The following is a 23,540-nucleotide window of genomic DNA, read 5'->3' as shown; positions in this document are numbered from 1 at the left end:
CACTAACCTTTGACGAGACTCTGCCTGAGCTTTAGGACAGCTCCCAGGTTGCAGTCGGCAGTAGCGTAGGCGTGAGGGACAGTACTTTTAGATTCTGTAAGCCTCTTGGCAATTACTCTTCTAACATTGCTGGCAGGGATTTCAGTGAATGTGCCCTAAAAAGAAATAGTGATCTAGCTGTTAAACCACGGGTGACTACCCAACTGGGGCCTGTCCCAGTTACCTCAACTTATAACACTAATTGAAAATTAATGCAGAAAGTAGACCATTTAAGAGGAATGAAGCAACCTCTTGTTTCTATGAGAAGAAATAGAAAGATATACAGTAGATTAATAAAAAAAATTAATAAAAAAAATAAAGAGAAAATTACTTTCATCTTACCTACGGTACTAGCATGACCAGAACAGCTAACAAGTAAAGTTAAACTTGTGAGAAGTTAGTTTTGTGTTATTGGACTTAAGATTACAAAGAAATTACATTCAAATCTATACTATTAGATATTTCCCTTTGGCAGCTCTATACTGAGTAAATAAGCTGAGCGTAAAATAATTTTTTTCTAATATTACACAATAGAAAAGAAATAAAATAAGCCAAATACAGTCAACTCTTACTTTTCTGCTATAATACAGATATTTCAAAGCATCAGTTAATTTCCAAATCAATTTTATTTATCTGGAAAATTCTAAAAAATCTGCTTTTAAAAAGAGAGATCTGATTTTTCTGAAACTCTCAAAAAAACTAACAAAATGGGGCGGCCAGGTAGCACAGCAAGTAAGAGAACCGGCTCCAGTGTCAAGATGACCTGGAGATCGGATCCCGGGCCCAGACACTTAGCACCCTCCCAGAAACACCTGGCCGTGTAACCTTGAGCAAGTTACTTAACCCCAATTGCTTAGGGGCGGCCAGGTGGCTCAGCGAGTAAGAGCACCAGCTCCAGTGTCGGGATGACCTGGATCAAATCTGGGCTCAGATACTCAGCACCACACCCAGAAATAACTGGCTGTGTAACCTTGAGCAAGTTACTTAACCCCGATTGTTTAAAAAAAAAAAAACTAATAAAATCATAATGTAGAGATCTGGCATTCCAGCTTCTTCATTCCCATTTCTCAATATAAGTAGGATCCTATGCCTTTTTGACATACATTCCAATCCATCAAAAAAGGGGCATACTTGATGTAATGTGGTGGTTTACACCTTCCTGTGACAAGGAGTAAGAACTGTGCTAGAAGATGACTAGACGAGGGAAATTAACAGAGGAAAGCCCAGAAGGTACCATACACTAAGAGTACCTCTTTTGTACTGAACACTGAAATTTCTGTGTCAAACAAGATTACAATTCAGTGTGCCATTTTCTATGCAGAAAATAGCTGAGGATTAAAAAAAAAACTGTTTTCTTTATAATTAATGCTTAAGAAACATGGCAACATAGTTAATATGCATTTTGTAATATTTCTGTTTGGTTTTTAATTCTTCATGGCACCTCATTTCTGAAAATGCAGAATCTGCACGGAAGATATTACCGCTGCATGAGGCTGCCCTGGAGTGGACACTGGTGGAATCATTGGCCTTGGATAAGATGGTGGCCCGGGAGCTGCCTGAGGAGGCGAAGGCACGGCAGGAGCTGCCTGAGGAAGCGAAGGCACATCAGTCACAATGGGAGGTGCTGGAGGTCTTGATTCAGCAAGTTTGCCTGATTTTTTTAGCTGCACAAGTTTGAGGGCATCTCTAGAGAGAAGAGAGAATTCAAGGACACTTACTGGCAGCAATGCATATGTAACATTTGACACGGGGGAAAAATTCTGATTAAAAGAACAGTTAATGGTCATTATCAAAACATCTTTTTTTTCCCAATTTTAAGGAACTGTACCTCTCTCCACTCTCCCTCTCCAGCTTGGAAAGTCCCTTAATCTTCCCTCTAATTAAAAATCAGATTACCTAATTTTGTATCTTGGTTAATTGTTTTCTTTTAATTAATTGATCTTATTTGGTTAAATTGTTTTCAATGTAGAAAAGTCTGCTCTCTCTGTATCTGGGGTCCAGTCTTAAGTTGAGGAGGTCTGTCCGTGATTTGTTATGCGATTGGCATGCAATTTAGCCAATCGACATGCTCAGAAACTCCAACTTTCGTTTCCTCAGCCATTTTGCCTTTCCCCCTCCACATGTTCACACTCAGTATAAAATTATAAAAGAGAAGAAACAATCCCACTCAGCTGATAATCTGCTGTGCACAGGAAGGCCGCTGCATTCAGCTTAATGATACATTTTATGATTTACATGCTTTTACCAGATATTTAAGTCCCAGAGACATTTTAAGTCCAGAGTAGCTCTGGCATCAATCTAATTGTTGCTGTTGTTTAAATGACATTAAAATGATTTCTAGGCAACTTAAGAAACTTAGTAGATAAAACAAGACACTCTTTAAAGTAGTCTAGTAAGGCTCTAGTAAGGTGCAGGCTGGGGAAAAGAAGGAAAAAAAACTTGTTCTGAGTTTCAGATGTCTTAGGAAGAATACGGACACAACTATGTTTAAGAAATTCACATAAGTGTTTACCTAATGCTTTTATTTTTCTATTGTTTCAAAATCAGAAATGAATCACACACAAAGATGAGGACGTGGAGCTGGTTCAAAAATGAAACTACCATGGTTTAAGAGGAGTTCTTGGGTTCTTAAATGCCAAAGGACTGGAAACAAAATGTTCTGCCCCCCAGAATCCAAAATAGCAGTCTAAGGTGAAAAAAGGGGGATAAATTGTGTTTAAGTAGAATAGGTTAGTTAAGCAAATGTGTCAGGCACAACAGGATCCAAAATAAATTTTAAAGCCTTGTCAAGGTAAGTGTAAAGAAATGTAGCTCCTGACAAAGTTATTCTTTATTTTACATATTAACAGAAAAAGTAACAGCACTGGCTAAGCTAATGGTTTTAAGTGTAGTACACTCAGGGTTCTTGGGTGTAGGGCAAAGAAAGTTTGATACAACTTCTGTAGAGGGTGCTGTCGAGGGTTAGCTCTGAGGGGTCTGCCATGGGCACAAATCCAGGCTAAGGACCCCCTTGAGCCTGTTTCCACCTGCTTGGGCCCAGTATCTCAGAATGTTGACTCCCCACCCTCTGTGCAAGGGAGGCTTGGAACATTCTGACCGTTCCTGAAACCCTGGCTGCTTGAGTGATACAGATAAAGTAGTGACGCATGAGATAAGTAAGCAGGGAAGTGTCCCAAAGGAAGGGCCTCCTAAAGGTTGCAAGCTAGGTGCCTCATGTAATAAACTGTGTGAAATTTCCCATGAGAAATGTATGCTGTAAATGCTTTAGCTATAGTACATAACCTTGCACCCTCAGATGCTTAAGATTTGATCGGCGTCCATGCAATAAACATGAATGCTTCAAATTTCTGCCTGGCCCACATTTAATGCTCCCATGTTTTGGTTAGTGCTGCGAGCGCAGGCAGCAAACTTCCACGTCCATATCCAATATTCCACAGCCAAAGTTTTTTGATAATTTTTAAAATTAAAAACTTTGACACTCTCTTGATGGTTTGTCACACCAGCTGCATTATCTTCATTAAGGTTTTAGGATGTAGCAGCAGTCGGGCTAAGGAGTTCATAGGATGGATTTTGTATTTTCTCAAAGTAGTCAGAAGAATGATTAAAGTTCTGAGATTTTTTTCACTGTGTATAGGGGTTTGAGTTTTTACTTTTTCACATTAAGTTCCAATATTATCTCACAGCACGGAGGTCAGCCTAGATTCTTAAAAGTCATGTCAGCAAGGTTTCAAGATAACCTGGAAGTATCATCAAAGTTGGAAAGACTTCTTGTAGGAGCTCTGTCTGAGGATGGAGTAACAGAAACTCGTTAAAGAACGCTAACAGAGGGTGAAAAGATAGCAAAGACCAACAATTTAAAAATCATGTAGCAAAATGCGGCTGAAGATCAAGAAATGAAAGGGGGGGGAGGGCACTCCTTGGCCGGTTTATCTGTTGTCTCCCAGGGCTCTGGTGAAGGACATAAATGGGAAAACTGCTGGGCTGACTGATTCTCATACCATTTTTTCTTTCAATGTATGATCAGTTTGTTTTACTTTTTCTTAAATTCTTGTCATAAGAGTTGGCTCCCTGGGAGGAGGCAGGGAATGGATATAAGAAGAAATCAAGTTCCTGATGGCAGATTGGGGCCCCATGTGCAGAAGGTTCAAGACAGTACTTCATGAATACCTTCTTCAATAAGATGGTAAAAAGTAATAGACAAAGTCAACCTTAAGAGACCAGATCTGAAACAACCACTTTAAATTACCAACTGGCACTATGTATGATGGTAGCTCCAATCCAACTTAGGAAAAAAAAAAAGAGGTTCTATCACAGGAGAGTTGCAGAGATAAATAAGATGATTATTACCATTAAGGAGCTCTAATCCCCACCTAGCTGAGAAGATAACATGTATGCAAGGTACTATAAATCAAAATACAGGTAAACACTATTGAGACTAACAGAGAAAAAAAAATCACTTTTAACTTCAGAGCAAGGAGTAGAGATCGAGGAAGGCTTCATGGAGTAAGTGACTTTTGACTCTGCAATTAAAAGATGAGCTTCCACTTCAAAACACAGGCTGGAAGGAAAAGGATATTCTAAGTGTGACAGGTAAGTACTGGGGATCAAAAAAAAGGCAACAGTCCCTGCCCTCAAGAAGCTCAGTCAAATAAGCGAGACACCTGGGAACAACTATGTTCCAAGAAGACACACGGGGCAGACTGGGGACAGTCAAGAGAGGGGAAGGACTGGGATCAGGAAAGGCTTCCTGCAAAAGGGACGGAGCATCTTGAGCAAGGCAGAGCAAGGAGGCCAGTGACACCGGCCTGCAGAGGACATGAGAGTGAGAGACAGAGAGAGAATGAAAGAGTGAGTGAGAGAGAGAGAGAGAGAGAGAGAGAGAGAGAGAGAGAGAGAGAGAGAGAGAGAGAGAGAGAGAGAGTGTGTGTGTGTTATGAAGGGCTTTAGATGCCAAACAGCATCCTGAAGTCGGATTTTAATGAGGACAGGGCTTGAGGGGTACACGGAACGTTTCATTACAGGGTCACACTTTCGCTTTAGGAAGATCACTCTGACAACTGAGTGCAGGGTGCAGTACTGTGGGAAGAGACGTGAGACAGGGAGACCAACCAGTAAACTCTTGTGATAGTTCAAGCATAAGACTATTGGTGGTAACATCAGAGGAGAGGCAGAAGCATGTGAGAAACATGAAGGTGTCATCTACAAAACCCGGAAACAGACTGGATAAGGAGGAAAGAGGACGGGAGGAACTGAAGTGAACATCTAGGTTGCAAGTCTGGGTAACGGGAGGATGACGGTGGTGCAGAAGGTAATGGAGAAGTAGCAAAGAGGAGAGAGTTTGTGGGGGGGGCAGGGAATGAGTATGGAAATAATGACAAAGTGATTCATTTGGGGACAGCAAACAGTCCACTCTCGCTACAATGTAGAGTACATGAGTGGGAGTAATGACAGCTTGAGGTGCTAAATAAGTGCTTGTTGAATTGAATATAGCACTTGAGTTTGCAAAATACCTTCTACACTGTGAAATAAACCTAGAAAAGTAGGTAGGTGCCACACTATGGATGGGACTTGAATGCCAGGCTAAGGTAAGTATATTTTACTTGGTTGGCAAGAAACACTTGAGTTTGTTTTTTTTAAATCACTGATATGGAATATCAATGCACTAGGAAAATTAATCTTTTACTCATATAGGGCAGCAGCTAAAAGGAAAAAACCACAGGCAGAGTCTTGTTAGGAAGCCACTGAAAGAGTCAGGCTGAAAGGACTCAGGGCTGGAAATAGGGGGATGGCAGAATAAATAGGAAGGAAGAGATGGAGGTGAGAGATTCCCAGAGGTCCAAGAGACATAGCCTGGGGAGTAACGGGGGACACTCGGCAAGAGTAGATGGCTTCTAACCAGGTTTCTGAGAGAATGATGATGCCTGTCACAGAAATGGAAAAGTCTGGATGAGACACAGGTCCAAGTGACAAGCAGCGACAGGAACACAGCAGGAGTTCTGTAAATGCTTCATAGCAGACTGATCCAAGCACATGTCCTCTGCCTGTACAAACCCAGTTCTTTCTCCCTTTCTTCACTGCTATAAGCAATGTCCTTTGCCTTGTACATACTGGTCCATCATGGTGATACACAATGTACAAACTGTATGAAGATGGAATTCCCTCATCTATAAAATGAGGATAATGCTCAGAAGGTTATTGGAGAAATATACTCTGTAACTCTTTAAAATGCCATCTATATAAAATTGAGTTATTATTCCAAACATTATGGACTTTTGTGTTCCACTAACATACTTTTTTAAGTAGTCAGCAACAAAAAAAAGTCTAGGTGCATTATTATTTTTACTAAAACTTTATTATTCTTTTCACCATTGCTTTCCCATTCCCTTCCCCTAAAACTCTCTTGTGACAAAGGAATATAGTTAAAAAAAACCAAACCAATCAGACCTATCATCAGTGTTCCGTGCCCATTTTTCTGGCACAACATTATTCTATAATATTCATCTACCACAATCTGTTCAACTACTTTCCAATTTGTGGTCACCCATTTTATTTTCAGATTTTATTACCAAAGCAAAGTATTTATATAAATACTGACTTGATACGGGGGATTCTGACTTTTCTTTGATCTCCTGGGATCATGTGCCCTGTAGAGGTGCCGCCCAGAGAGTACCCACAACCTAGTGACCTTTCTAGCATTAGGCCAAAGACCTTTCCAGAAAGTCAAACCAACTCACAATTTCACCAACAGGCCTGCATCCTCCCTTATGGGTCACTTGCACGAAATTTGTCGAGAGTACAGAATAGCTTCATCTTTGTAAAAATGTGCCCTAAGATATTCTGGGAGTGCTTTCCTCCAAGGCCTGAAAATCCATCATCATAAGAATAAGAAAATGGCTACTACTGATGGGACACCAGGCCATATGCTTAATGTTGGACTTTGCATGGAATTACAGACATAAGAATGTTTTAAATATTTCATCTTAATCATAATTGAATCACAATGAAACAATTTACAAAATCTTTTCTTGGTGACATAATATAATCTGGAAGACACCCTGCTTTACAGTTCACTCAGAAAAGGAATGTTAGGGAATGAGATGATAAAAACTATTACCAGACACCAATTCTGCTTGTTCCAGGGGAGCTGTACCATTAGAACCAAAGAAGGGGCACCCAGGGCAGCTGGGTGGCACAGTGAGTAAGAGTGCAGGCCTGGAGTCAGGAGGACCCGGGATCGGTTCTGGCCTCAGATACTTAACACCCACACACAAAAAAAATGGCTGTGTAACCTTGACAAGTTACTTAATCCCAATTGCTTTGGAAAAAAAAAAAAGAAGGGACACCAGAGGTCAGTCACCTAGTCCAACTTATACCTGAAGCATGAATTCATTCCCTTTACAACATGACCTGTAAATGGTTCACCAAGCCACCTATTAAAGCTCTCTTAGTAATAAGGAGTTCAGGACCTCCTGAGGAACCATATTCCACACTGGGAGACATTCCTAAGAGATGTGTAACACCTCAAATCATTAGGACACAAATGGCAGAGTAAAATTCTGTATCCTCAAAGTTCCCTTCAAAAATAACAGAAACATGGAAAATAAACAAAAAAAGTCTACTTTGCTTTTTGACATTAAGTAAAACTCAAAGAGAAAAATGAACTGAAGAAGACCTCAGATATTTTTTTAAACAATTGTTTCTTTTAAATAAGAGGGAGGGAAGATAGAGTCCAGAAAAATGTCCAGTAAAATAAAATCAGAAGTTACATGAAAAATAATGCCAGAAACTGCAGGGGCTGTGTTCAGAGACATACAATCAAAGCCACAGAAGCAGGCTACTACATCCATTCTCTTGGTTTGGCTTATTGTCTGCTTGGAAGATTTGGGATCACAGACTCTTACACAGATTTATTAAGCAAATGATGGATAAGTAACTTAAGAGTTGCAAGAAATACCTTCATTAACACTCTAAAGTATAGTACGTAGCCATATCCAGCAAGGAACTAGAAACTAGACAGGCCAACTCGAAAGTGAAGCACTTCAGGAGTGGGTGGTTTTACTGAGCAAATTCGATTGGCAATTTAAATGTTACCAGGCAAAACTTCAAATAACACTGGGCTGCTCCTACAAACTAAGGGAATGATTTTATATGTGCGATGTGGAAAGTACTAACATTTGGCCATTAACCTGCATGTAGACATGATAGCTATCTGTAGCCTCTCGCTGAACAAGTAAGGCAGTAGTAGGCTCAATGTTTTAAGTCCACCAAGTACTCACCTCCAATAACTTTACATTACTCTGTGAGCCAGTTACTGATGTGATCTGCCACACATGGACATTTATCTGCCCCATAAAACTAAGCACGGCATCATTCCATCTAAGATGGAAATCCAACAAGCCTGGAAAGGTGACTCTTATCCACCTGCAATGTCCTGTCCTATCCCCACCACGGCTCTCCTAGTACGTATCTATAGCTTACAAACTCTAAATCATGGGCACAAGCTACCCACACAAGCATGGTGGGGGGGAAGGTCAATGTGGACGTGGATCTGGTCCCACACCACTGATCACAGTCCCTTTTCCTCTGGTTTGCAGTTCTCTTTCCTTTCTCATCTTTGAACGATACTGGGGCGACATTACTTAAATGGATATCTTGCCAGATTTCCTTTAAAATGACTTTACTTGCTACTGGTTCTCTTTGCTTTAAGAGATAATACCACTCATAATCATCCATTATCCTTCTTCATTAGGCCTTACAAATGAGTTTATATTTTAATCCGGCATCATCTTTGGCAACTCTTTCTACTTAAAAAATTGTTTTCTGCCTAAGATGGTTTCTAGGCTCTATTGTTTAACATGGATTAAAGCTCTGGATAAAATGATTACAGGTAGTGTCAGTGTCCTTTCTGCTGTCCATTTCTGACTGTTAATAATCACTTTAATTCAGAACTAAGTTGCTTCATTGTATATCCTATCTTTTTCTCATTCTTAAATATCATAATATCAATACGTTGGCTGTATAGTAATTCCCTAAGAAGACTTTCTTCAACTTAAGTTATTCTGTTATTTTCTCTTGACCTTTTAAGACTTAACTATCCCTAGTAGGAAACATTCATTAAGATGAAATACACAATTATAATTCAAGAGAAAAAAAGATTCAAGATGATGTGGGAAACAAATGTCTTCACCTAATTGCTTAACAACTTCTGATATAAAACTTGATATATTTAAATAATAAATGTCACTATTCAACATCATAATCTGTAAAAATTTCAGTAAAACCAAAGGCTTGGAGATAACCAAAACCAAACTATTTTGTGGGTAACGGGAAGTTATGGAAACAGGCACACTTGCACACACACCTATTCTGGCATTCTAAGAACACGCCTTGGACTGTAACAAATATGATTAAAATATAAAAAGCAATAGAGTCTGAAGATGATTCCACTGAGAACTTCAAACTGCATTACTATCTTCAATGAAGTCCTGCCTTTAACATAAAGGCTCATGATAACTAGATGCTCTCCAATTACACAAAGCACATACGTACTCTTTAGTAAATATGCCCCGAGGTCCCGTAGGAGTGCCCTGGTTGGGATCGATGTCATGCATCTCCAAAATGTTGCGAGCAGCAGGACTGAGTCGGAACCTGAATAAGAAAATGCAGGTAATGTAATGCAAAAATTCAGTTATTTCAAATAAAATGATCTGAACAAAACCAGTTCCCTGCAGGCTGACTTAGAAACCCACAAATAAGCATTATCTATGTTGTACTGTATTTTTATTTATTTTGCTGAGTTTGACACTATCATCTAGATGATTATAATTTTGACGATTCACAAAACTGTTTGTAACCACATGTAAAGTTAAATTTCTAACTGTCTCAGGACATTCAAAATAATCTCTATTACTTTGATTTATTTTATAGACAAAATATCTTTGTAAAACATTTAACTAATCACTGGTTCAAAATAGTCATTAAATAAAGATAAATTCGTGAATAAAACAAAAGCATTTTTTTTAATTCTCATTTAGATGATTCAACTATTGTAAGAGAGATACGTACATACGACTTACTGCTTAACAATAAATAAAGTTTTTACTTTTTACAACCACCTCAAAAGGAGCTGAGGAGATCATCCTGATTTTACAGAAAAGGAAACTGAGGCAAGAACAGGTGGCAGAGCTGATTGGTGGTGAAACTCGGGTCTCCTGAGCCCTAGCCAATGGCACTTCTACATTCATGCAATACCATCAATACTGACATTTATGCCTAAAAGTTCTTCAGAATCCCCAGCTGCCTTCAAAGCTCAGTGAAAGGAACAGCAAGGCCTTTCCAAAGGCTTCTCCGACTGCTAGCATCTCCCTCCCTCCAAATTGTCTTGTCGCACACAGAGGTTTTTGCTCTGTTGGTGCATGCATGCATGAGTGTGGGGTGGGGGTGGGGCACATATTGTTTCCCCTGACAAAATGTAAGCTCTTTGGGGACAGGGGCCATTCTCTTTTGTTTGACATCCCAATGGTTAACAGAGGGCTTAGAAAATAGTAGAAATCTAATATAAGCTTATCGATAGATGAATAAAGCACTTTACATATACTGTCTCATTTATTACCTGAAATAAGGTTAAAGGTTCACATATCCTCATTTTTACAGATAAGGAAACTAAGGCTGAGAAAGTAAAATGACTTTTCATTGGTCACACAGCTAGGAACTACGTAAAGAGGAACTCAAATCAAACCAAGGTCTCTTGACAAAGTCTAGCACCTTATCTGCCAGAAATCAGAGGACGGAACGAAGTTATCTGTATTGTTAGATACCATACAAACCTTTTTATGATCTGACTAGAAGAGGAGATGCTTTGGTGGAAGAGAGCCTAATTAAGGAAACCTTTTGCTTTACAGAATCAAATGAGTCTTTGTACTCAATCTTTTTTTTTTTTTTTTTGCTTTTTGGAGGACATTTGGGGTTATGGGACTTGCCCAAGGTCACACAGCTAGTAAGTGTTAAGTGTCTGAGGCCGGATTTGAACTCAGGTCCTCCTGACCTCAGGGCCGGTGCTCTATTCACTGCGCCACCTAGCCGCCCCAAGTCTTTATACTCAAACAATAAGCTCACTAGGGTTTTGCATTCTTTATCTTTTTTCAGTTGTGTGACTATAAAGTTGTGATTCACTTAGAATATTATTTATTAAATCTAACCTATTCCCTCCTCAAAATTCCACTGAGGGTATGTGTGTGTACGTGTGTGTGTGTGGAGATTATTCTTCTACTCTGTAGAGACAACAAAGTAGATAAATGGTTTGTTAGTAAATATATTCCTAAGTGCCCACTGAGAGGGATAACTGGGCCAAAGTTTTCTCTCCAAATCTGGCATTCTCCTTTATCAGACATCCTTCAATGCCCTCAAAACTGTTTCACCTCCAGCAGGGACTTCCTCTGTGTATACTTGAGTTAATTTAGGTTTTCCTCCCACCTTTTTTTTCTCTAATGTCTTTTCTTTAAAAAAAAATATTGCTGCTTTTTGCTCTTACATCATATTTATTGCTAAATATTTCCTCTCCACTTCATTGCCTGCTCACCCTATTAAGAATTTTCTTTATAAGTTGAGCAAAACTAACCTAGAAACTGACTGCATTTCCTAGCACATACTGTATTTCATACCTAGACCTCTGCAATGGGACGGGAGGTCCATTTTACCAATATATTTCTTGGGCCCAACTTAGCAGTTCTAATGACAAATCTCCAGTTTTCCTTTACTATTCTTTCCTTGGATACTTTTCTATTGGTTGTGTATACAGTTTTCCTGGCTCTGCTCGCTTCGGTCTCTGTTGCTAGTGTCTGCCATTCCAAGCAGGGCTGTGCTATGACCTTGCACCTCCCCCACCCCCCGAAGCTGCCTAGTGGCTCTGGTGACATTTCTACTTCCTCCTGTAGCACACCTGGGACTAGGCTGTTAAGAATGCATGACTGTAGCTTCTCTATTGACAGTGATGGCAGAAATAGACAGAGAAACCTGGACAGATCTCCAATTCTGTTTGTGTCCTTCCAGTATGCCCTTAGAAGGATCCTTTCTAAAAACCTGTCTCTCCCTCCACTACCTTTCACTGTTGTATGAAGTGATGCTGCTCATAATCTTCCACCCTTTTATGCACAAATGAATTTATAAACTAACCTATTTTGTCCTTAACTGTCATATATTTTTCTACATTTTGATGGCTAAGATTCTAGGAATTCCAAAGGAATTTTTGGTCTCCTCATCATAACAACTTAAAGTATTAAATAATTAAAAGTTACTTTATTGATAATAATGTCAATTAAAAATCTCCTCAGGATCAGGAAGTGCCTTTTACCTCTGCTTGTATCCCTAACTCTTAGTATAGTACCTGGTACTAGACAAACTTAATAAATATTACTGACACAGGGATATTCTGTGTTGATATCTATTGTTTTATCCACTTCCCATGTCCGTTGTCAGCAGTTGGTATAAATATGTCAGGCTGTAGCCACCTCAGCTGCACACACTATTTTTTATTTTTATTAGTGTTTCTACATTGATGTTAATTTTTATTTTTGCTTTAACAAGTTAATTGTATGAATAGAAACAGAAAGCTGATTCATAAATGATTCCCATTTCCTACCTGTTAAAACATATACAAAACTTTGAAATTTATATTTTATTTTGGTGCTAACCCAGATTGGCATCTCCAAACTATTTTCTTGAAAAAGTAATCATGAAAAAGAGGCATGAGATTTCTCATAAGTTTGAAAGCCTCTGGGCCAACTTACTGCTTACTCCTGAACTGTTTTCCAACATATATTATGCTGTCCTCCCCTATATCCCTTTTGCATTGAAATTCCTGAGTATTAAATCATATGTTGATTTAATTTAAAGGATCTTATCTACCTTTTCATCCTCTGAAACAGATGCTGGTGCTTAAGCTGCAATCATCTTCATGGCAGTCTTTTGGTAAATGCTTATCATCAGCACTAGAAGACAAGATGACCAAGTGACCCATGAAGTGATTTTTCTTATTGTCTTTAGACACATAATTAAAACAACTCATTTCTTCATCTATTCAAGGATAATTTATGGGCCATCCTTCAATGTACCTGCAACTTCCAATTTTTTTTGTCTTACTTATAAGTGAAAATAACAACATGGATATGACACTGTTCTGCCAGTAGCTTGTCTACTTGGTCAATGGAAAAGGAACTCCTGTTTCTAGTAACAATAGCTACCATGTTTAAAGAAACAAACTTTGTGATTCTTGGTACCGTGAAGCCCTTCTTTGGCCACTGTGTGTCACCATCGCTACCAAGGCAGACGGGGTCAAAAGGAACTGAACACCACTTTGTGCATTTCTTTGTCCTGTGGGTTGCCATGAACAAAGAATTCATTACCAAAAAGCCAGCCTCTTGGGGATGAGCCTCTGTAATGTTAATGGAATCTGAAGATCTCCCATGCCCCTTTGTACTGGCAAGTAAGCAGGTGCTTGGCACCTTATTTCACCTTGTTTAAGCTGTTTAATTAACACAGAGTAGTTAACACCTGGGGAGGCAGCTGCTGATGTAGCAGGAGGAGGGGATCGGGGAGGAGCTATATTGTATACAGGGAAGAGGACCAGCAGGACAGTTAGAACTTTCTCTGTGAGCATCTGGAGGCTGCAACTTCTGCTGAGACCTTTCCTTTGGGCATTTCTGCTGAGAACTTCCAAGAACCAGGCTGAGGAGCGACCGTGACTGAGAGAGAAGATCCCTGCTTGAGGGAGCCTGATCTGTTATGAAGGCTCAGGAATGTGGGTGTTCACTGCAGTCATGTGTATCAACTTCATGGCTACTGTAACGACTTTGGCTTTCTGGCTCTGGGACTTGGTTTTCTGGTATTTCTGATATTCTTGGTTTTCTGGTATTCTGATCCTAATCGAATACCTTTACTCCCTTCTTCAAGAGGCTTTGATTCCACCCTCTATGTGGAGAGTTGGCTACATTTTGTGATTCACAACTATACCAGCATATTGTAACCACCGTGGGTGTTGTGAATATTGCATTATTGTTAACAGCCTCTCTACCCCTAACAAGGCTAAGCCTTAGAAAGCAAGTCTTTCCAACATGGCAGAATCTGCCAGATATTACAAACTGCTGGCAGAGCCTTCAAAAAAAACAAGGGCATCTCAGTGCCTTAATGAGACATTGGCATAGGTGACTTGTGGGGGTGAAGAGAACAGCGGTATCCCTAAGATACCAAATATGGATCAAAACTCTTCTAATAGTAATAATTCTTCTAAGGGTAATCAAAACTCTTCTAATCTAACAATAAATAAGATGGAAAAATATGAAAATGAAAGGGGTGTGCAATATTTGGTGTAGTTCTGAGGGGCTCCTTGGTAAGAAGAAAAAAACCACCAGCAGCCTTTGCCTTATGAAGGTGATTCAAAAGGAAGGAATAAACCTAGTAAAATAAGATAAGAGGTAGTAAAAATGCTATGTTAATCCTCCATTTCATGATTAAATTAGCAACTCATGAAATTTTGTTAATAGAAAACAAGCATATGACAGTGTGCAAGGAAATTCCCTGAACGCATGTCTTTATGAAGGAGTGTAGCTGAAGAGTGGGCAGTAAAATAGTGCAGAAGGACTCATGGATGTGTAGTCAAAAACCTTAGATTTGAAGTTCAACCCCTCTACTCATTCACCTGTGTGGCCGGTAAATTCTGATTCTACTGTGTGACAGCAGAGGAGTCACTGCCCTCTGAGAGCCTCTATTTCTTCACCTGGATGATCCCTGTGGTCCCTTACTCTGGTGAAATGCTAGGAGCCCAGGATTTTGAGACCTCACAGAACCACTAGCTAGAACAAGCACACTTTCCTCTGTGCCAGAAATTTAAACACAGGAATTAATTACATTAAGACAAGGAATCGAAATCAGTTGGTTTGTTTTTTAAAGTTACCTTCATTTTGTGTCAATTGGTCAGACCTGGAAGCCCAGACTCATTGTTTGGAGCTTCTCAAAGGAGAAAAACATAACAGGACACAGTGAAAAGAGCACCAAATTTGAAGCTGGAAGTTCTGGGTTCAAATCCAGCCTTGTTTACTACCCATGTGGCCTAGGGAAGTCATGGCACCTCGCTGGGCCTCAACTTCTTCAACTGTGGAATGACAGTGGGACTATATGGTCTTTGGGTTCCTTCTCTCTCTACATCCCATGATTCTCAAGGAACACATTCTGGAATTGGGAGAAGGCCCAGACACACCCACATGTCCTAAGGTCTATTTACAGGATCAAATCACATAAAAAGTGCTTTTTTAACCTTAAATGTGCTATACAAATGTCAGCTGCTATAATTTCCTGCTTTTATCACAAGGTAACTTTTGGATACAAAAGCTGCTTTCCCAGCCCACTCACTGGGATCCTCCTTCGGGGAAATGTGGAGAATGAGGGAAGGGAAACGAGGGAGGTGGGGAGTCCAGACAAGGAAGTAAGTTAGAAGAATGCTATCCTCACTTCCAGGAGAGAAAGGATCGATGGCTAGTCCTGCCCTCCCTGGGGCCCCTTCTTCATCTATAAAATGACACTCCTTGGGCGTTCTAAACACTCGAATTGCTAGGAATGGCTCTGATAGATCAAACATGGCCTTGGGATACAAATATCCAGTTAAGTTTAGTGCCTGGCTCTGTGACTAGCTCGCTGAGTGCACCTGAGCAAGATGAGCTAGTCACTTTTTTCTATGCCTCAAATTATCAGGAAAAGAAAGAGAGAAAAGGTTCTATCTGAATGCCAAGTGTGTATGTGATACTCACAACAGTTTCCCAGGTGTGTGGGTCTTAGTGGCAGAAGCAGGAACTACAGCTTCGGTTACAAGAGGTGCAGACACAGGTGAAGCTGGGGGTGGCTGAGGACTCACATCTTTGGGAATTTCAACCTTCTTCCAATCTGCTCCTTCCTCCACCATCAACCCAATTAGTGATCCCAATCGAATACCTTTACTCCCTTCTTCAACCTGCATTTTGAAAGGCAAAAAAAAAGTTAGCTAAATAAATTATGAAAGATGAAAAGTGTGTGGCAACATTTGCCACACTTAAATTGGCAGCATATCACGAGAATGCCTTTTACTCTGAAGACAATAATTTAATTAATACCACCACAATTTCTAGAAAGGGTAAATCATTCAATTTTCCTATGGCTCCATTCATCCCTGTTACTTCATCTATAAAATGAGCAGGCTGGACTATATGGTATCCTTTTAAATATTTAATTGTTCTTCACTTTCAAGTAACACGAATCTCTTTTCTCTGCTTCTCACCTTTCTTCCCCCTCCTTCTGTAGGGGATGAGGTAAGAAACCTTGTCACAGAGAGCAAAGTCAAGCAGAACAAATTCCCACTCTGATCACATCTGAAAATGTGTCTCCTTATGCATTTTGAGTCCATTCACTTCTCAGTCAAGAGGTGGGTTTTCATCATCACTCCTCTGGAACTGTCATAGCAGTGACAACAGTGACGTCAACTTCTCTGGCAATCATTCCCTTCTAGGTGCTGCCTGCCTCTATTCAAATGTAATCTCTTTGAAAAATTACTGACACTGTCTCTCTTTTGAAACTGGATCCACAGTGTTTAGCACAAAGCCTACAAAATAGGAAGTGCCTAATAAATGCTTTTAAATTCATTCATTCAATCAATCTTGGAGGTCCTCTAATCTGATCTCCCAGAACTACAAGAAAGCTGTTACAACAGCTTCAAAAAAAGGGTGATAGGTTCACAGATTTAAACTTGAAAGACATCTAGTGGAAAAATCAGGTCATACACGAACAATTTTCAAAGGAAGAAATCAAAGCCGCCAATATCCATATGGAAAAAAAAACACACTCCACATCATTAACAATTGGAGAAATACAAATTAAAATAACTCTGGGGGCTGGAGATGTGCTAGTGAAGTAAGATTTCAGCAGCAACTACTGTACATAGCCTTTGACCCAGTGATACCATTACTAAGCCTCTATCCTAAAGAGACCAAAGAAAAGAAAGTCAGATCCAGCCCTCAGGATGAATGCATGCTTGACTGCCTGAACACTGATCAGGTCCCTCCCCAGCGGCCTGTCTGCTATGACACAGCTAGAGTCATTTCCTAGGTCCCTGCTGCTCAATCCTCACCCCTTTTTTTAGGAAAATAAGAAAACATTAAGAAAATATTTGTAGTGGGGTTTTTATAGTTGCAAAGAACTGAAACCTAACAGGATGCTCAACAACTAGGATAGTATATGTGTATATGTGTGTGTGTGTGTGTGTATATATGTATGTATGTATGTATGTATGTATGTATAGAAGGGTATATGTGTATATAAATATATGAGTGTGGGCATTTGTATTTTCATGTATACATAGACAGAGGGCACAGGATGAGTTGAGTATGAAGGGATGATATCTAAAAATAAAATTAAGAGGTGAGAGAGGAATATATTGGGAGGAGAAAGGGAGAGATAGAATAGGGTAAATTATCTCATATAAAAGAGGCAAGAGAAACTGTTACAATGGAGGGGAAGAGCAGGAAGGTGAAAGTGAATGGAACAACCTTATTCTCACTGAATTTGGTTTAAGGAGGGAATAACACACACACTTAATTGGGCATCTTACCCTACAGGAAAATAGGGGGGTAGGGGATAAGAGGAGGAATGATAGAAGGGAAGGCAGATTGGGGGAGAGGGCAGTCAGAAGCAAACGTTTTTGAAAAGGGATAGGGTCAAAGGAGAAAATGGAATAAGTGGGGGGCAGGATAGGATGGAGGGAAATATAGTTGGTCTTTCACAATATGACAACTATGGAAATGATTTGAGTAACTGCACATGTACAACCTATATTGCTTGTCTTCCCAGTGGGGGTGAGCAAGGAGAGAGAAGGGAAAAAACCTGGAAATCAAAGTTTTAATAACAAATGTTTAAAAAAAAAATGTGTTTTTCACATGCAACTGGGAAATAAGATGTATAGGCACTGGGGTATAGAGGTCCATCTTGCCCTGCTAGAAATTTAGGGGTACACGATGGGGGATGACATAGGGGAGAATGGATTGGGGGAAGGAGTATTCAGCGGCCCTGCTATTTTGGGGTGGGGGTAGGGGAAAGATGGGGAGAAAAAAACTAACTCAAAATCTTGTGGAAATGAATGTTGAGAACTAAAAATAAGTAAATAAAATTTCAAAAAAAAATAAATATTTACTACAAATCCCTATACCAAGTGCAGGGAGAAATGATAAAGTTTAAATAAGATGGGGTCCCTACCCTCATGGAAAGTGAAAATGAGTATAAGGCAATAATACATAAAGAAATCTGTCCTACTTACTGAAATAAAGTCAAAGTGATATGGTTTACATATATAACATATTACATATTCTTTTCCCAAAAAGGAAACTGGCTGAACTACTAGCTAAAATGATAATTCTATGAAATTTTACTGGCATCTTAATGAGAAGAGTATCCACCTCTGTGTCATATTTTAAGGAATAAAGATCACTAATCCAGATTGAGTGGAAGTGCAGTTAATGCTAACACTCAATGACTAGACAGAAGTTTGATCTTTTCTAGCAAATGCTTTCTCTTCAAAGGGAATACAGCATGACAAAGATAAGACTGGATGGTTCAAGTTTGAAATGCTTATGAGAAAAAAATCATCTTAAGCTGATGTGAAGTCTCCATCCATAACAACTGCTATTACAGAGCATGGAAAGGTCATGGTATTGAAGAAGGAAGATCTGAACTGAAATCTTGGTCTGTCACCTAATAGCTCGGTATATATAATTCTTCAGGGACTGAGTTTTCTAATCTGTAATGAGAAGCTTGAACCAGATGGTCCCCTCAGGAGTCTTCCAACTCAACATTCTGTAATGCTGTGATCTGTTAAATGCCAAAAAAAAAAAAAAAAAAGAAAAGAAAAAAAGGAAGCTCTGAGCCTTATCTGAGTTATTATAGGCATGAGAGGGTTGGGGAAAGGAAAGAAAATTTTTTCTCTTCCAAATATTCTCTAATTGGGAGTTTTCACCAATATAAATTGTTCTTACCTTTTAATTAGGCCAAATAATGTTTTGCACACAAATTTCATTTAGTAGACAATAACATCATGCAATAAATTTCAAACCTGGTCTACCCAACCCAATTTTTGCTTACATTTTCCCATAATCAGCAGAATTGCTATAGCTTGTCAGTGCAATCAACTTTGAATATGATTCAACTTTGAGTATTTGGGTATGCTAACTGGCTATAGAGATTCTGCTTATTATGGGAAATTAAGCAAATGTGGGTTGGGGGAAATGTCACTAATTTTAATGATCAACCCAAATCCATGAAATATATATGGAGCATCCTTAAAATGATAAAGCTTTATTTTTCAAGTTGAGAAATTTGAAAGATTTCTGGTCCCTGGTAAAGTTGAGTAAAATGATGTTTTATATACAAAGCAAAACTGGAAAAGACACAGATATATTTTTAAAACTTAGAACATATTTTTTAAAAAAATCCAAGTAGGGTTAATTAGCATTACATGATGTTAATAATTTTAGACTTAATATATAATTCCCACTGGGAATCACACTTCCTTAAATATAAAATTATTCTAACATTCCTACTTCTTCAAAGTCTGCTAACTTTTCTTTATTGTGATTTAAGTTGTGTCAACTTCAAGTCTATTACTGTTTTAAGATTTTTCTTTTCTTGTTAAAATGATTAATTACTTGTTCATGAATTATAAAATATTTTTAAGTCAAAAAAGCAAACCACCACTTAATAAAATTAGACTTCAACTAAAAGACTGGTTAAACAATAGGAAGTCCAAACAAAGTTAACTCTTTTCAAGTCTGAACTAGGAATGAGGTGAATTAAAAATAAACATCCAAATGGGTCAAAAACATTTTCTTTTTAAACTTTCAATGGGCCAATATGGACAGCTCTCTGAATATACATATATTCTCTAAGGTATATAGTGTTCTCTAAATATAAAAGTTATATGAGACTAAGTGTCCTTATCAAATCCTCTCTTACTACTCAAATAAGAATAAATACATTTGTCTCTAAAACACATTTTTTTTTTCAATTTTTTTCCTAAATGTAAATGATGTCCTCTAGAGAGCAGGCATTAATTAAATTTCAGTTTCCAAGAAATCTACAAGTCAAATAAAATTTATATCTGACTGCTTATAAAGTCTTCCACAGGGGCACCTAGGTGGGGCAGTGAATAGAGCACCAGCCCTAGAGTCAGGAAGACGTGAGTTCACACTCACACTCACACACACACACACACACACACACACACACACACACACACACACACATCACAACCCTAATTGCCCTGCCTTCCCCCCTCCAAAAAAAAAGAAAAAAAAGTCTTCTACAAAGAATGCAAACAATAGATCCAAATATAATATAGAACTTCATCTCAGCCCCGCTAGGAAACATTTTTTTTTAGAAATAATTATCCAAAGTATCACCACAGAGTTCATTTTTCAAAGCATAGTAAAGAAGTCAGTGTGACTATAAACATCAGGATTATTTGTCACTAAGAAAAATGAAAAGAAACCACCATTGGGCCTATAAAGAAAATGCCAAGGAGCATATCATTGCTGCATTATTAGCCCATATCACTAAGACTAAAGAATTTTTTTTTTTTACTCATCTACAGATAGTTTTTCTTCTCATTGTTTTTCTAATTCTGAGTTGGGTTTGCTCTTGTTTTTCTTTAATTAGACTTAATAATAAATTTTTTTAATCTTTTCAGAAAAAAATAAACTATTGCATTTATCTTTTTGATTGTTTTCTTATTTTCAACTTTACTGACTTCTCTGGTCTCTTACTTCTTACTGTCATCTTTCTGATAGTTTGATGTTTTACCCCTTTACCCAGTGCAAACATTTCATTAATTTTCTCTTTCTTTTATTGACATACATATTCGGGGCAGTGGATGTGCTTCTGGGTAAAGCTTTGGTTTCATCCCAGAGATTTTGATATGCAGCACCTGTGATGCCATTGTCTTAAATGTATTCTATTATTTTTATAATCTCTCACATAATCATTGTCTGCCTCCTTTACTCCCATTAAATTGCTACTGAAGAAAATTACGGACTTTGATGACTGAGTCCACCCAATCTCAACGGGGCCCTCGATAAAGTCAGGCAGATGTTCCATCACTGCCTAAATGATCTGCTATGCTTGTCTCCACAGCAGCTATTTCAAATCCTGTCTCTTCTCAAGCTGCCCTTGGCCCTCACTCCAGCCCCGCTCTTAGGCAGAGGACCTTATCTCACTAAATTTAGACCAGGAAATGCAGGAGCCCCCTTTTCTCCCCTCTTCATCTCATCTCCCTTAAACTTGCTCCTCCGCTCTCCCCTCTTTAACACCAGTCTCAAATGAAGAGGTGGTCCTCTCCTTCCCAAGGCAAACCTTTCTCCATGCACTCTAGATCTCCCTCGCTTTCATCCCACTATCAACCCCAATCTCTCTTAACTTCAATCTCTCCCCATCTACTAGGCCCCTTCCCTGCTCCCTTCAGGGAGTCACTTGGCTCCACCAGCCCCACTAGCTGCCCTCTATCTCTTATTTCCTTAAGAAAATCAGTGCTCCAACTTTTCCTTCCACTCCTTTGAAACACTCTGCAAAATGCCTTCCAACCCATCACTCAATTGAAACTGTCCTCTCGGAAGTGACTGATGATCTCTCAATTGCTGAATCTTCATCTTTTCTAATCTCTCTAGAGCATTTTGGGGGGAAGGCAATTGGGGTAAAGTGACTTGCCTAGGGTCATACAGCTATTAAATATCTGAAGCTACATTTGAACTCAGGTCCTCCTAACTCCGAGGCTGATGCTGTATCCACTGTGCCACCTAGCTGCCCCTCTCTAGAGCATCTAACATTGTGACTAACTCTCCTCCTGGACACCTTTCCTCCCCTCCAAGCTTCCACAGGGCTTACTGCTCTCTCCCGGCTCTCCCCCATTTGTCCAACTGCTCTCTCAGTGTCCTTTCCTAGTGCTCACCTCTGCCACGCACTCAGGGCACAAATGGCCTCCAAGGCTCTGGCCTGGCTGCCCCTCTTCTTTTCCCTTGGTGACTGTCAGTGGCTAGGTCTTCCACTCTCGCCCTGGTCTGCACATCCGGATAACCCTCATCTCTTTGCTGAGCTAGTCACACATTTCCACCCTCTTCTAGGACACTTCAAGCTGGATGTCTCAAATGCTCAACTCAAATCCAACATGTACAAAACAAAACTCATTTTCCCCTCCAAACTCTCCCTCTTCTGAACTTCCCAATGGCTGTTGTGGGTTATACCATTCCCTGAATCACTCAGGCCTTTCCTGCTCACTCACCACCCACCCAATCCACCGTCAAACCCAGGTAGTTCTACCATCACGTCATCGCTTGTCTCTATTATTCTTTCTCCACTCCTGCAGACATAGCCCTGGATCTCTCCCCTGGACTACTGCAAGTCATTTTCCACCTGGAGTCTCTGTCCTCTCTAAATTCAGCCTCCACTCCAGAGGCCATGATTCTGGTCATGAATACTACCCCTGAAAAGAGCCTATTTTGTTCTCTCTTTTCCATCTTAACTATGTAGATTTTACATTTCATTACCATAAAAGCATGTGATTTTCTAAAAAGCATATAGAAGAATAACATCAAGTCCTATTTATGCATGCAATTTCCCCTAAGGCAAGGAAGTAGCAGGGCAGACTGCTAAAAATAGTTAAAAACGGGTCTCTCGACTGTTTCACTCTTCATAGCGTTAGTAAACAAGATGAATAGTCACCATCTACCTGCAGACATTCTAAGGGATTCAAAATACAAAACCAAGAAGGTAAGTGAAAATGCTATCAATTCAGACTTTTATATGCAAACAAAGTAAGACTTCAGACTAGACAGGCTTTATATTCACATGGTAATACAAATCACCAGACATTTTCACTGTACATTCTGAAAACCAAAGCTAGAGTGTTTAATTTTAGCAGCGATATTTTAACAATTGATTTGTGGTCTTCACTGTTACAAAGGAGTTTTAGCTCAGAAACTGGGGCTTAAGGAAGAACCCTTATGGACAGTGAGGTCCCCCAGCTACTCTTGTTTTCAGAAGAGATCAGAGATCGTGTTGATTGTATCAAGCCCTGAAACATGGCAAAGCCTCCCGAAATCTAGAATCACTCTGAAGAATGTAGCTAAACTATACAAACAGGAAAAGTCAGGTGGATCATACCAATACTTTTTCTGGTACTTCTACAGTGGCAAGTCATGGAAGAAGAATCTCAGAAGACTTAAATTTTAGGTTCACCTAAAGAATGAAGAATCATGAGCTGACTACAATTTATTACAAAGAAAAAGTAACCTAGGACCAGGAAAGATGGGCCAGCCTTGCCTGGAGAGACTGCACTAGTATCCCTGTGATATCAGGAGAAAAAAACAAATATCCCCAACACATGGGAAGGACTCCCTATGGTGAAGTGATGGGAGATGAGCAAGGGTCACGCAAGACAGGCAGAT

At 39.4% G+C, this 23,540-nt stretch overlaps 2 protein-coding genes across 24 annotated transcripts in view; both read right to left on the bottom strand.

Moving 5' to 3' along the window:
• CD44 (CD44 molecule (IN blood group)) overlaps positions 1-23,540 on the bottom strand; it is a 474,809-nt gene that overhangs the window by 264,528 nt on the left and 186,741 nt on the right. The gene's annotated exons all lie outside the window — the stretch shown is intronic.
• Positions 1-23,540, bottom strand: part of PDHX (pyruvate dehydrogenase complex component X) — a 72,945-nt gene that overhangs the window by 16,445 nt on the left and 32,960 nt on the right. The window contains exons 4-7 of the mRNA XM_069091403.1: positions 15,837-16,036; positions 9,589-9,687; positions 1,521-1,725; positions 8-155 (exon numbers count right to left, since the gene is read on the bottom strand). Of these exons, the coding sequence (XP_068947504.1) occupies positions 8-155; positions 1,521-1,725; positions 9,589-9,687; positions 15,837-16,036 (652 nt within the window). The remainder of the gene's footprint in view (positions 1-7; positions 156-1,520; positions 1,726-9,588; positions 9,688-15,836; positions 16,037-23,540) is intronic.

Source organism: Petaurus breviceps, unplaced genomic scaffold, assembly GCF_028583685.1.
Source record: "Petaurus breviceps papuanus isolate PSGF00001 unplaced genomic scaffold, PetGlider_PUasm1.0 188, whole genome shotgun sequence".
Lineage (NCBI taxonomy): Eukaryota > Metazoa > Chordata > Mammalia > Diprotodontia > Petauridae > Petaurus > Petaurus breviceps.
This window is presented reverse-complemented; position numbering and strand designations above follow the sequence as displayed.